The 14,391-nt window shown below is 39.0% G+C and overlaps 1 protein-coding gene across 3 annotated transcripts in view; it reads left to right on the forward strand.

The window, feature by feature from the left end:
- Positions 1 to 14,391, forward strand: part of LOC131042458 (exocyst complex component SEC10b) — a 180,794-nt gene that overhangs the window by 147,913 nt on the left and 18,490 nt on the right. For all 3 annotated transcript variants that reach the window (XM_059220492.1, XM_057975736.2, XM_057975738.2), the window contains 3 exons: positions 1,110 to 1,207; positions 1,320 to 1,404; positions 3,484 to 3,542. In XM_059220492.1, coding sequence (XP_059076475.1) covers positions 1,110 to 1,207; positions 1,320 to 1,404; positions 3,484 to 3,542 — 242 coding nt within the window. The remainder of the gene's footprint in view (positions 1 to 1,109; positions 1,208 to 1,319; positions 1,405 to 3,483; positions 3,543 to 14,391) is intronic.

The following is a 14,391-nucleotide window of genomic DNA, read 5'->3' on the forward strand; positions in this document are numbered from 1 at the left end:
CTAAATCTCTCTGCTGTCATGTTGGTTAGAAGTTAGAACCCATAACAAAGAGAGGAATATTTTATATATAGATGGAAGGCACTTAAACATTCCAACAATACCTTTTCTAGGTCTGAATTTAGTGTAAATAGCTAAAAGAAAAGGATGAAAAAAAAATTCAATATGTAAAGAATTCTGCATTACTACTACCCTCCAATTATGCCTCAAGGAGTCCAAGATGAGTCTAAATGTGGTAATGCTTCTAACTTAGCACACCCTTCAGACCAATCCCTTGGCAGAGTGTGATTGGTTGGCATATTTTGGACAAAGTAGAGTTTGAATAGAATAAAGGCTTCACCTCTGCCCTTAGAGACCCTTCCATGAGCAAGGGATACACCTTCTATCTTGGCAACTGAATGATCTCTCTACTGTTGCCATGCTTGTGACCATACCACCTGACATTGTCTTATTTGCTGTTTTGGTTTATGCAATTACAGTTTACTCAGCTGAATTCTTTTTGTTTATGGTGGAGTCATGCAAAATGATGTTGGTTGCCACAATGTCTGCTACCGACCACAACCCAACAAGACCCTCTTTGCTCAGCAGAGGTTCCAACATTAGAAATTTTCATAGCAATACCCGTGTCCTTTGGGGAAGAAACCTTTGCAAATAACATAGGAGTATCATGCCCTCCCGTTGAAGCCAAACAGATCTCAGGGGGATGAGCATGATGGCAACCAGGTGAGAAAAGTATTAGCATGAGAGTCCCAGACACAACCATAGCAAATGATACCCCTATCACCTTCACATATGGCGAACCTATACGAACACCATTAAATACAATAGATACAGAAGGGAGCCTTAGGGTTAGGTGCTGCTATAGGGGCATCATCTTATTATTTTACATCTAATGATTATAAGTTAGTAATGCTTAAGTTCTATTTCTTTCTTTTGGATGTTCCTTTCCATACTTTCACCCTATTCCAAGCCTTAGACATTGCTCTAGGCTTGGTTCTTGCAATAGACTTTAACATCATTGCAAAAATGTTTTTTTTAACTGCATTTACAAACAATTCTTTTTTGGAAGCAGAGTAAATTGGTGAATCTCAAAAATTCTGTGTTTGTGTTAGGTGGATCGTCTTCTAGCTGCTGAACAGAAGGCAACAGATTATCGATCACTAGATGATGGAATTGCCCCAGACCATCGTCCAACAGTTGCTTGTACTCGGTTTGTAAATAATTTTTTCTTGATTACCTTTCATTGAAAGCATGAATTTTTAAATGATGTTGAGTGTAACTAAGTTTTTTTGTATCAAAACTTAATACCAACTTGTGGACAGAGTTGTAGCATACTTGGCTCGTATTCTTGATGCAGCATACAGTGCTTTGGAAGGGCTTAACAAGCAAGCTTTTATGACAGAATTGGTATTTCTTTCCCCATTGTTTAAAGGCATCACCTATAATACATCTTGAACATCTAGTTATATATATTTATAGGTGTTTGCCTCCAATGTTATAATAATTATCATCTTGACATGTGTAATTCTACTACAATCTATCAAAGATTTTACAATACTAATTACTAGCATATCATTCAAACATTCTGATTGAATATAAATAAATTAATTGTCCAATGGACTACAATGTATACAAAGCAAGAGAGCAATGATACATTTTGTTGCTTGTACACAATATCATTCAAAGAAAGCTACTATTTATTAGCAAATGAATTTTTAAATACTATTTGTAAAAATCTCTTTCCCTTTGCAATTCCCAAGGACATGAGAAGCAGTTTCAAACTTTCAAGGCATAGCGTAGATGGAAAGGTTACATATTTAATATGCAGTAATACCACTTCATTTAACTCTTTACTGAGTATAGATGCATTATGTTTTATAGCATAAGCACACGATTGTGATTGCACTTTTTCTGGTTGTTTTCTCCTTTCTGTAAGTGATATTTGTCAAAGCTTTTCTCATGTGTGAGTTGTTTGTCAATCCAATGTGTAATTGAGGTTGTAACTTTTAATTAAGCATTGGCAAATAAGACGTTTTTCTCTTATTTTGAGTGCATTTTTGTTTTATAGTTTATTGTAACAATAATCCAAATCAAATGTTGTGCATGGGAGAATATATTGCAATGTTAAGTTATCCATCTTTGCTTACCATGTCATCTATCTAGGATGCTAGTAATCAAAATGTGAATTCACTATTTTGATTATGTATGGGCTAGCTTTTTTATTATTAGAATTTATAATCATAGCCTAAATGAGGTCTAGAATTTTACTATTTTGATTATGTACATTCTCTTGTTAGGAATATTATGCAAAGCCAAAAAACACAAAGAGATAAGTTTGGCCTGTTAAATCCTGTAAAAAATGTAGTTTGTAAACACTTAATAACAATGTAAATAAGCCCTGATGGTAAAAAGGGAGTTGTTATAGCTCCCATTTTTGTGGTAAGATGAAACCGACACATGTAACAGGAAAGCAGCCATCTCACTATGATATATATTGATTAATAATCAATTTAAACTGGAGTAAATTTTCTATTGTTGAATTGAGTTTAAACATGCTTGGTCTGAACACTAGACCAACATTTTAATATACTTTACAAGGTGGAGCTTGATGTGCACTTTCGTTGCTAAATCATCCATAAAACATTTAAGCCTATCACGCAAAACTGCTTCTGTAATATCATCAAAAGTCATTGTAAATCATATCAACTAGATGAAAAAAGTGTTTACAAGAAATTCCTTGGCCTCCATGGAGGCCTCTTCTCCAATGGATATTTCATTAGTTATATTACTTGCCATTGGTCTTCTGGAGAAATTCCTTTGATATTTTAGGCAAGGCTACTTACCTTTCTTTATATGGAACTACAGACATATTTCAAATCATGGATGCGAATTTGAGTAATATCTAGCTTGTCAATAATCTCCATGATGACATTTATTTGGCTTAGTGTTTTTCAATTGTAATTTTTTTAAAATATACTGATTTGATGACCTTTAATAACTTCACTCCAGGAAACATTTTGGTACAATTCTGATATATCCATATGATGAGCACTGCGCTATTTCCCTTTCTGAAGGTCACAATGGTTTCTTATGCATGTTTTTAATCAACTGGAACAACTTGAGGGAACTTTATGCACATAAGAGCTGTTTTAGGACCTTTGATGTGATTGTTTTAGGTGTATTGTAAGAGGAAACCAGGGCAAGGATATAAACAAAGACAAGAGATAGCATCTTAACTAGATTGTAGAATAATCTGTTTTTAAAGTAATAAATATTAATCAAAGGTTTTTTTTTTGAAAAAACTTTTCTTTATTAATTATGTTTTAGATTTTAGTTTAGAACATATTATTACATTATATCTCCTTAATGTGCACCCGATGTTTTACACCCCAGTGATGGTTATTTAAAATTTCAGATTGTGTATTCATTGAATCTTAAATTTAAATTTGTTGATAACCTTTAATATTTTGTACTGCTCCATTCTAGGGAAATCGCTTGCATAAGGGTCTTCTCAATCATTGGCAACGATTCACATTCAGTCCCAGGTAATTTTCTATTGGAAGCCATGCTTTTCAAATTGAATCAGTGCTTATAGAACTGGCCTTTTTATGTAAGTTAGCCAGTGAATTTATTTCAATGTGTTTGTAACATAGAAACAGATATGAATATCTGAGTAACAAACATAGCTACACATGTAGGAATATTAAACATAGATGATGTGCATGTATAAATGTTGTATTCTTAGAAACTTGGAACAATTAAGTTGATATTTAAGAGGTGATAGAAGCTGCTATGATAGTATGTTAAAAATGTAAGACATCGAAGTGACTATGACACCAGTTTAGATAGTTGTAGGTACAGAACGTTTGCATAGAACCTGAAGCAATTTCAGTGTAATTCCCTTAAATCAAGTGTAAAGTACAAGCATTTTTTCTCTTGTATTTTGAGCCGGTGGAGCTGATTGCACATTTGTTTGTGTTACTGCCATGGCCATTGTGGGGATTCTGTGAGCCGTCCACCACAGTTCAACACCCCTGGTTTGTACTTACACAATGATCATGTATACATGTGATTCTTCTGACCCAGGGAGTTTCGCAAAACACAAATGTGACAAGCAATAGAAGTCCAATAGTTTACATCTGCATACCTTTTTTATATTCTTTGGCTCCTTAACTAATCTATGGTACTGTTGACGTGTCTAAAATCGCTGAACTTGCAACTTCATCCGGCTAACGCAGAATAGAATGTACTTGCTGAGTATCCTATCCTCTCTTGAGATAAGGAAATCCCTAATGCTGTTTCTTTGATCAAAGGGGACGACCTCAAGGTTTCGATTATCAGGTCTTGACTGCGGGATTGCTCAGTGCTTTGATGTGTTTTGCTGGAAACACAAAGGGGACTTACGGTGATATGGATAATTGCTGGATGAGTTCCCTAAAACTTTGACAGTCTTGTATCGATTGGTTTCAGTTGCATGATACTATTTCAGTAGGACTGCGGATTCTTCCTGGTAAAAAAAAGGGGGGGAAAAGAGGGATAGGGAAAGAGAGGTACAACAAGTCTAAACTATTTAACTAAGATAGCATATTAAGAAAACAGACAGACACCTCCAAATAACTAGATTAAACACTATCAACCATTTAAGCACAATACTTGTATGAACTTTAACATTCTTCAAGGGAAAAATGAGTTTTCATGCTATTAAACACAACATCAGAACTTTAACATTCATTCAATGAGTATTCAATAACCGAACTAAGCATATGAAAGGTTCAGATTAACCATGCAGAAGGAAAGACAATCAGTCAGTCCCTAATGGTATGAACAACGAGGATTCTATCAGATGTTTATCTAGAAAATGCTATAAAAATGAAAGAAACATAACTGAGTAATTCAAATTAATGAAGAGGGAGACCATGCACTCACAATGAAATTTGAAACAGTCTTAACTTTGCATTAAATCCTGTAAATTTCGCCAGAGCTTCAGCAACAATCCATGAACTTCTTACAAAATGAGGGAAAACCAGTCCCCTTTAAATAGGCTTCAAAAATAGATGAATGGCCAATATCCAATCTAAACAAGTGGCCCAGATTCATCCTTACAAAAGGTACCCATACCCATAAATGGAGGGTAAATATCAACAACTACCCCAAAGGGAGCAATAACTACCTAAAAAAAGGTAATTAAAACTTATCCAAAATAATTTAAAAAGTGCACATACACAAAGATTTAAGTTTACAGTTGACTTGGAAGTCAAATATGACCCTTTGGCCAAAAAGTGCACTTTTCAAAATTTAAAAAACAAGCACTTTAGGAAAGCACTTTCTCTTTTCTAGCTCTAGATTGCTTGGTGATGAACTCGACCTTGTCGTGCAGATACTCTCCCCAGATATCCCGATTAGCTGCACGCTCTACCCGAACGTAGTCCTGAAATCTCAGGCATAACTTGAATAATTCGGTCGTTGGCGGCATAGGTGGATTGAACATTTTGTAATGGATACCTTGTAGGAGGCTATCCAAATTCTCCAGCTCCTCTCTCCAGTATGACTTGTGATTTTCAAAACATGATATGTCTGCTTGAAGCCCAGAAGCAAAATCTAGATCCTCTATGGAGTATGCGACCCTGGTATTGAGTCGGTCCTCCCACTGCGGTTGCACCTCACTATCCTCCATACTATTTTTCCAACCAGGAACCATGTATTTGAGGATCCTTTCACCAAGATCCTTCACATTTGATAAAGTGTCATCGCACTTATCATGCATTTTATTGATATTATCCCTCATGTCGTCCTTCATGCTGAGGGTCCAATACCAATCTTTGAAGGTATTGACACTATAAGGATTTAGGATAGTATCAGTAGCAGGGATCTGAGAGCAGGTCCAGAATAGAGCTCTAATGAGGGGCAATGTCTTGGCCATCGCCTCATGAGTGTTATAGCATTCTTTCTTCAGCTTACACATTTTGATAATAATGGCTTCCCTATGGAGGGCCATTTCGCGCAGATCCTTGAAGATTTGCTCTTCTCTTTCTTTAATGCCTTGCATCCATTCCTTGATGGCCTTTGCAGTATCCCGTACTCCTTCAAATTCTGTCATGGTTCTCTATGCCAATGTTGTTGGGGGAATGTGGGATGCTCAGCACGAGCTCGATACATGTTCTTTTCAGCTGTTATCTCTTCAAGTTGCCTGAGCATGTTCTGTACTGAATCCTTGAATTCCTCCTTTTCCTGTTCCTTAGTGGCTCTCCGATGGGGACAGTCATGATGCTATAATCAACCAGTGTAATCTGATCTGCTGGCTTGTCTACAGGTGGGGTGGCGATATGAAGGGTACGGTTCCTTTGCTCATCTTTGGTTATTCTGGAATATGCCTTGGGCTTTTTCTTCCCCTTGGCCTTAGCTTGGTCTATGCTTGAGAAGATGTCCTCAAAATCGATGGGTGGCTTGGTGGCAGCCTTGCATTGAGCTCGAACAATTAACCATTCTTGAGGTACAATTTGGGCTGATCCTATGGTTAAATTGGCACTCTATTCTTTGATGTTTTCAGTCGGCTCATCGCATATTTGCAGCTGTTCCATTACAGGAGGAGTAGAGGAAGTGTCAAGTTCCTTGCTCGCAGCCAAATTCTCTCCCACTTCACTGAATAATTGCTTGGTATTTTCATGTGATGGTTGTTCCTCAGTCTTTTCGTGCTTGCGGGTATCATCTGTCCTTTGCTCTCCTTCAACAGTGGAGTCATCCTTGGTAGTATTATGGAGCAACAATTCATGGCGGCTCTGCTGGGTGGGTTCATGCAACTCAATCCCCTGAGTGGATGGAATCTCTCCTTCCTCAACTTGGTTATCAGGTTCGGCTGATTCAATGGCTCTTAGCTCAACATCTAGCATGTCGGGTGCAGGAGGATCATCAGCCGCAAATGCGTCAATATCACTCTGGGAAGGCGGAGCGGGTATATAATCCAGTTCTACTACATCATCGAACGAACTGGGGTCCCTTGATGATGAAGTGACCTCCGGTCTCCTAATAGGGATCTTTTCCCTTCTTGTTATTTTGGATGTCCGAGTTCCTCTGCTGGCCTTAGCCTTCTTCCTTTTCTCAGGCTTTTCAATCTCTTCCTTAGGTGCACTGGAAGTTCCCTCATCTTCGGAGGACTGAGAATCAAGGTTACCCATCAAGTGGTAGGTGAACTGGACTCCCTCATGTGTCAGTCGCTCAATCTGCTGGTGCAACCATTGGTCAGTATATCTTCCTGGGGCTGCCATAACCGCCTCAAAATCGGTGATTGGATCTTGCGACCAATCGATGCCTGGCAAAAGATGTCTTACTGCCTCAAATTCTCGGACTTGCAGGCAATTTCCTGAATCTGTGAGTTGATCTGGGACCCGACTGTATTCATAGAGTTGCATTTGCTGCACACTCGGCCTCGAATATTCGCGCCTTCGGATCTCATAGTCATCAAAGCAGTTCTTCCAATAATCTTCAACTGACTCTTTTGCTCTGTATCGCTTGCCATAGGCCCTCTTTGCCAGATTGTCGTGATCAAAGCATTTCCTTGGAAAATACTCTTGTAGGCCGTAGGAGGCCAGCTCTGCAAAGGATTCCTCCGCTTGGGATGGGTTCTTTAGGTGGACATCCTGGTTGCCTATGATCATAGGGAATGCAAATCCAGACTGCTTCCTGTCTCTGAGTAAGCTGCTTGCCGGACGTGACTGCCTTGCGACCTCCAAGAGAACTATCTTGTCGGTTGGGTACCGTGGAAGTCGGAAAGGAGCACCCTCAAAGCCAGTTATCCTGATGTAGGAGAACCTTGGGAACTGGATGAACCAGGCACCATACCTTTGTACTAGAATAGTAGCTTGCTCTAAGAGTCTTATGAGTAGTCCTCCCTGCATCAGCCTGACCAGGCGCATTGTGAAGGCGTCATTGACGTGCTCATACTGACTAACTGCATAGGCAGGGCTGCTCTTTTCTCTTTGAGCTATGTCCTGATAGTGTAGCTGTGGATAACAATCGTATACTTTCACCTGATTAGGTCCATTCCCAATTTCACCTTTCATGATCAAACCCGGTAGCGGCTGGTTCCTGGCGAACATGTAGACCAAATAGAAGGTCATAGTGAAGTACTTCTTCGTCTCAAGTTCGATCAGTTGGGTGTGGATGTTGTCACTTATAATCTGGGTCTTGTCAAACTTGGATTTCCCAGCGAAGACCTGCTCTGTGAAGTAGAACATCCATTCCTCAAAGTAATTGGATTGGGGAAGTCCCATAATCCTGTTGAGCAATGTGACCATGTCCCCATGCTTGTTGTGAAAGTTGCTTCTAGGGGTCTTTTTCCCAATCCTGACGCTTGGAGATCTTCTCTCCTTGTACCACTCTTCATTTATCAGTGTTCTGCATTTGGTAGGGTTTACATCATACGCCGCCTGTGCTTCATCCACAGTTGTTGCTATCGGGTTGTTCGGGAAGGGAATGTCAAATGCGTCGCCAATGGCCTCAGGAGTGAAGTTAGTGAGGACCATGTTCTCGAGGAGCACCAATCTGGAGCTTGGTTGGTAATGTCAGGCAACCTCTACTACTAACTCATAGTTTTGTATTGCCGGGGGGAATCCTGCTGCCTGGGCAATGCCGCTTTCCATCATCTGCCTAGGCCTGCCTTAGGCATTAGGGGAGAAAACTCGGTTTCTAAAATCTTGAATATCAATATGGCCCAGGTCAGTATCACCGACATTCTCCCAGACAGTCTGAACTTTCGATTCCCTCAGTCCCCCTCTCTGATACTGATACTTCATCTTTTCGACTCTGCGAGGGATATCTGACTTGGACGCTCGTGATGTCTCGGCTATAGCAAGTGTCTTTGATGATTCTACCGCCGATTTAGGCATTTATCCTGCATAGCCGGACACGGATTACGAGGCCATATAAAGGAAGTAAAGCGGGTTAGATAAAGGATATGTCAGCATACAAGGATCAATTCGAAAACCGAATTTAAAGAACAGGATGACACCTTAGCTAAAAGCTTGATTGATTTAAACATGAATATTTATGAAGCTTTATGAATGCGAATTTACACTTAGGCATTTTAGGATCAATTTTTAGGATGGACGAAGTTAAGATTTTCCTAAGTCTGAAAATGTGTTTCCGGTTAATTCCTAGACTCTGTTTTCAATTGCTCCTGACGTCTTATACACGGGAAAAGAGGCGTTTTAAGACTTAATCAATTTAATTCATTTTTGCATACTGACACATCTATCCAATTTTGCACATATTTCGAACGATTTCAAGAGAGGCAAAGCACACTTACCTGGCGAAAATGAATGGTGTTAATTCGCACAACTTGCCTTGCAAGAATGAATTCCAAAATTTGAATGGGAGAGTCTACAATTTGAATTTTAACGGTTAACTCCCTATTCAAATTTTTGCATCCTTGGTTTGAAAAGAACATGTAGTTTTACACTCAGACTTAGCAATTTTATAACCTTGGTGGTTTTGCCTCCTGCGTGATTTTACCTTGGGTGTCAAAGATGGGCGCCTTGCAGCTCCCCCTTTAAACTTCTAATCTTCTGCGTTTTCTTCTATGGCAACTTTCTCTCCTAACGACGCTTCGAAAATCCTCTTAACCCCGCGATATTGCCAAGCTTCAGGAGTTTTCATGGGTTTTGCAAGCTTTTGTATCGCGATTTTTGGAGGTTTGAAATGCTTTTGTTGACTTTCAACTTTAACATTCACGCCACAAACAACGATTTTCGGGTTTGGGTTTTATGGCGTTTTGAAAAACTTAGAGCCCTTGCGATTTCGCCTTATGGCGTGAAACTTTGACGATTCTATGCCCTTTGCAGACCGCATGAACTTCGCGCGATCTCTGGAGGGTCTTCCAAATTCTAACTTCGCGATTTTGGCATGGCACGATTTCGGGATTATAACGTACCTTGCAAACTTTAATTTCTCACTTTTAAGCCCTAAATCGCGAACTTCGGCATTTGGGTGGGTTTTGCAAGTTTCATAAACTTTTACTTTTCTCACTTCTCCAAATCGCGCCTTGCGGCGATTTTAAGCGTTTTGAAAACTCGCACTTAAAGTTTTCGCATTTCTCCCTCTGAATGTGAACTTCGGCAATCTGATTGCATTTGCAAGTTTCGCAATTTTGCACTTAACCCCTCCTTTGGCGAAATCCAGTATTTTTGGGTTACTTGCAAACTTTTACTTCGCTATTTACCCTTCCCTAGCAAACTTCAGGGTTTTTTAGCCCTTTGCAAGGTTTTAAACTTTAATATTTATGCACCTTTTGCCGAATTTCGGCATTTTGGACCATACTTCTAAAATATTTGACAATTTCGCCCTTTATGGCAAATTTCGGCAATTCCAACCATTTTGAAAACTTCGGCACTTAATCACCTTCTTTCAAATTTCGGCATTTCAGGATGTTTTGCCAACTTCGGCACTTTTGGATGTTTTGCCAACTTTGGCGATTGAGGATGCATTTTTAACTTATAACGCCATTTTCGGGGGGGTTTGACCCATTTTGAAAACTTCGGCACTCTTATCACCTTTTTTTTCAAATTTCGGCATGTTTACCTAGTTTGCAAACTTTTACTTTTTCTGCGTTTTCACTAAAAAGTGCGAATTTCGGGGTTTAATGGCATTTTGCCAACTTTCACGCATTTTCCTTGGAAGTGCGAACTTCGGCACTTATGAGGTTTTTGCAAACTCTTTTACCTTTTATATTTGCCCTCCAAAATGCGAATTTCGGCCTTTCGAGTGATTTTGCCAATTTCGGCACTTTGGGGCACTTTGCAAAGTTTTCGCCCTGTTACCTTCCAGCTGGCGAAAATCGCCATTTTCATCCATCTTGCAAACTCTCAAAACATCATATAATTCTCTCCTTAGTGCGAATTTCATGATTTAGAGGAGGTTTTGAAAATTTACACTTCTGCACCCTCTTATCTCTCCTATATCCTCTTGCGAAAATCGGTGTTTTTGGGTCCTCATGCAACCTTCAGACGCTTTATCCTTTACTTGGCGGACTTCGTCAGTTTCTATCATCCTACGCCTATCTCAGGCGATTTCACAAGCTTAAACGATCTCTCGGAATTTCATGCCCGAAGGCTCAACTGATTATACGGATTCACAAGCTCCTCCGTTCATAACATTGTAGTCGCATGGATTGATTACGGGCTCGCTCAAAAGGATGCGAGACACTCTGCGGGGAACTCAACAGGACGAAGGCGAAAAGGCCCAAAAAAGGAAAGGGGACCCTTTCAGCGACAGGGAGCATGTGCAATGCACAACAGGTACAGAACATACTTCTAGATGATTGATGCATATTACATATAAATCCAAAGGCCTTTGCTCCTTAACAAAGCTATGGTACACAACATACTTCTAGATGATTGATGCACAACTGTCTGTAGCCTAACTGTTTAACCTAAAACAACCCAAGAAAGTTCTGTTCTTTGGATTTATATGTAATATGCTTGCTGTATGAGATGCACATTGCAATAGGTTTGCACATTTTTCAACTATGTTTCTACAATGCCATAATCCCAGGCTAAATGTGTGTGCTAAATTTTACCTTCTTAGGTCACGGTTATGTACATTACAGACTAGCATATAACGAGACATTAATTTGGGGCTTTGTGTTACATAGATAGCCTTGTGCTTAAACTTATAAGTCTATGACATTACTTCAATGTGTAGCATTCACATGAAACATAAAAATGTTAAAACCACTTCTTTGTCACCTTGTTGTGTGCGTACGCAACAGTCACATTCACAAGAAATTGTTGACCAAGGAATCCTCCAAAACACCTATGGGACATGGTGGATCATCACACAATCCCTCTTCCTGGTTACAAATGGTAAAATCTCAGTACATTCAGCGTATCTAGAAAAAGGGTTTGCACTATTGGAATGTTCGTTGGCCCAAAGATAATGGTACAACGCTGACTTGTAATCCTAATTGTTCAACTTTTGACAACCAAATTTTTTTAATGCATTAAAATATACTCTTTTGGCACCTTATAAGCTATGTGCATTTGGGAGGCAATTGTGGATTATGTTATTGGGTTTTACATTATCACAAGATACTCATTGCAATTGATGATGATTGTCTAATATCCATGAAAGATTGGAAAACATATAATCAATAATATTACAAGGAGAAATTTAATCCTTACATCACCATTGCAAATTACATGATGTGCATGTGGGATTCAATTGAAGATTTTTTCTAACCACCAACCCATTCTATGGAATCCCTCAGAGAATCATATAAGGCACCTGGAGCTTGTCCTTTCCAATCAAGCCCGAGAGCACGAAATGACCACCCAGTCATTCAGCCTCTTGGCCCCACCTAGGGGTTGGCATACTTTATGGGGGACTCAGTGTTGCGGCCTCCTTATCATCTGTTTCATCCTTCACTCCACAATGGGCTGGTTGGTTGGATAAAGCATTAAAGGAATCCTTATTAATATAAAAAATATTCATATGTTTATTAAAGTAATTAATGTATTATCAATGGTCATTTAGCTAGTTTTAGTTATTTAGTTAGTTTCTATCTTTGCATTTTGTTCACGATTGTTTCTTATAGAAACATTGTTATGTATTTACTCTTTTACTATTTAAGAGTCTTTCGTTTCCTTGCCTAATACATTGAATTACCATTTCATGGCATCAGAGCCACTTGAAAGTTTTTGGCGATTTTGTTTAAGAATAAAATTCATGGGCAGCCTAAAAATTAATTTTTCAGAAGTTTTTATCTGATTTTTTATTAATAATTGAGGGTTCGTTTTTTTTAGAGCTCGTTTTGAAGGCAAATCGAGGGTTTATTTGTAAAAAAATGTGAGGCATTTTCGTGGGTCTTTTTTTTTCTGACGGGTCTGTATTTTTCGCTTAGGATCTAAATATCACCACTGTTTTTGCATTCATGGCTGCGTTCTAGTTTGTGGTCGTGTCTGGTTCGTCGTTTTTTTTTCTGTAACTTGAAGGTTTTTGTAAACGTTTTTTTTCCCCACAAGCTCTCTATCAAAACCACAACGGGTCTGTTCAACTTCAGTGAAAGCTTTATACCCTCGAGGGCGTGTCTACGATTTCTGAGTGTTTTTTGCTCGCTATGAAAAATCAAGTGCTTTTGAGCCTTGTTTCTGGTGATTTTCAAAAAAAATTGTGGGTCTTGTTTGAGCGGGTTTTTCTGGCAACGAAGAGTTTTGTATATACAAGAAGCAAGATTGGGTGATAGGAGTCTTTTGTTTTCTATGAAGAAGGGATTTTTGCGTTTTTTGTCAGGATAAGTTTTGGGCTCTACGGTTTTCTTTGGGATTGTGACAAAATCGCCTAGGGTTTCTTAAAACCTGCTATTATTTTTTATAGTTTTTGCAATCAAAATCATGGGTCTTTACCAATGTTTTTATAAAATCAATTTTTTTGGCCTTGGGATCAGTGTCTTTAAATATGTGTAAAGGTTTTGACTGATTTTTTGACTAAAAAAATCAGATTGTGTTTTTCAGGTTCATTGTTGCATATGTACCTCATTTTTTGTGCATTGGAAGGCGGGAGGGATGGTGTTGTTGACCAACATTATTTTGGAACATAATCAGCACTTCAATGGCAAGAATTACAACACATGGAAACAATGAATGCTTACAATCTTTAAATATCAATGTCTAGAACAAGTTGTTATGGGAACGTGTCCTCATCCCATAGTGGCGGGAAAAGACCAGGACCAGTACGATGAGCGCAATCGGGAAGCGGTTATGCACATTAAGTTGTCAGTCACCAATGACATGTTTCCACAATTCGTTTGGCAAGGCAGCTTCAGAGATTCAGATGCATTTGAAGGATCTCCATGAAACTCCAGACAAGGGCAGAGCATTGTTTCTAAAAAATATGCTATTTTCAATCACGATGGACTATAAGATGTCTCTGGAAAGAGCATCTTACGAAGATCAAGGATATTCATGATCAACTGGAGGCTATTGGTCGCAAGATGGAAGAGAGGATATGGTGGTTCTATTGCTAAAAATCTTACCACAATCCTATGAACACTTCATTGAAACGCACAACATTACATCCATGAATGTTGACTTGAAGTTTCTTGACTTGTCCAACAAGCTCCTACAGTAGGACAAATGGAAACAACTGTTTGGAAGCAACAATGACTCACCCACTGCAAAACAAGCGTTTAGTGCCAAAGCCAAGGATAAAGGCAAAGGCAAAGGCAAGTCCTTCCAGCCAAAATCTTACCACGATCCTGTGAACACTTCATTGAAACGCACAACATTACATCCATGAATGTTGACTTGAAGTTTCTTGACTTGTCCAACAAGCTCCTACAGTAGGACAAATGGAAACAACTGTTTGGAAGCAACAATGACTCACCCACTGCAAAACAAGCGTTTA

Source organism: Cryptomeria japonica, chromosome 1 (assembly GCF_030272615.1).
Source record: "Cryptomeria japonica chromosome 1, Sugi_1.0, whole genome shotgun sequence".
Taxonomy (NCBI): domain Eukaryota; kingdom Viridiplantae; phylum Streptophyta; class Pinopsida; order Cupressales; family Cupressaceae; genus Cryptomeria; species Cryptomeria japonica.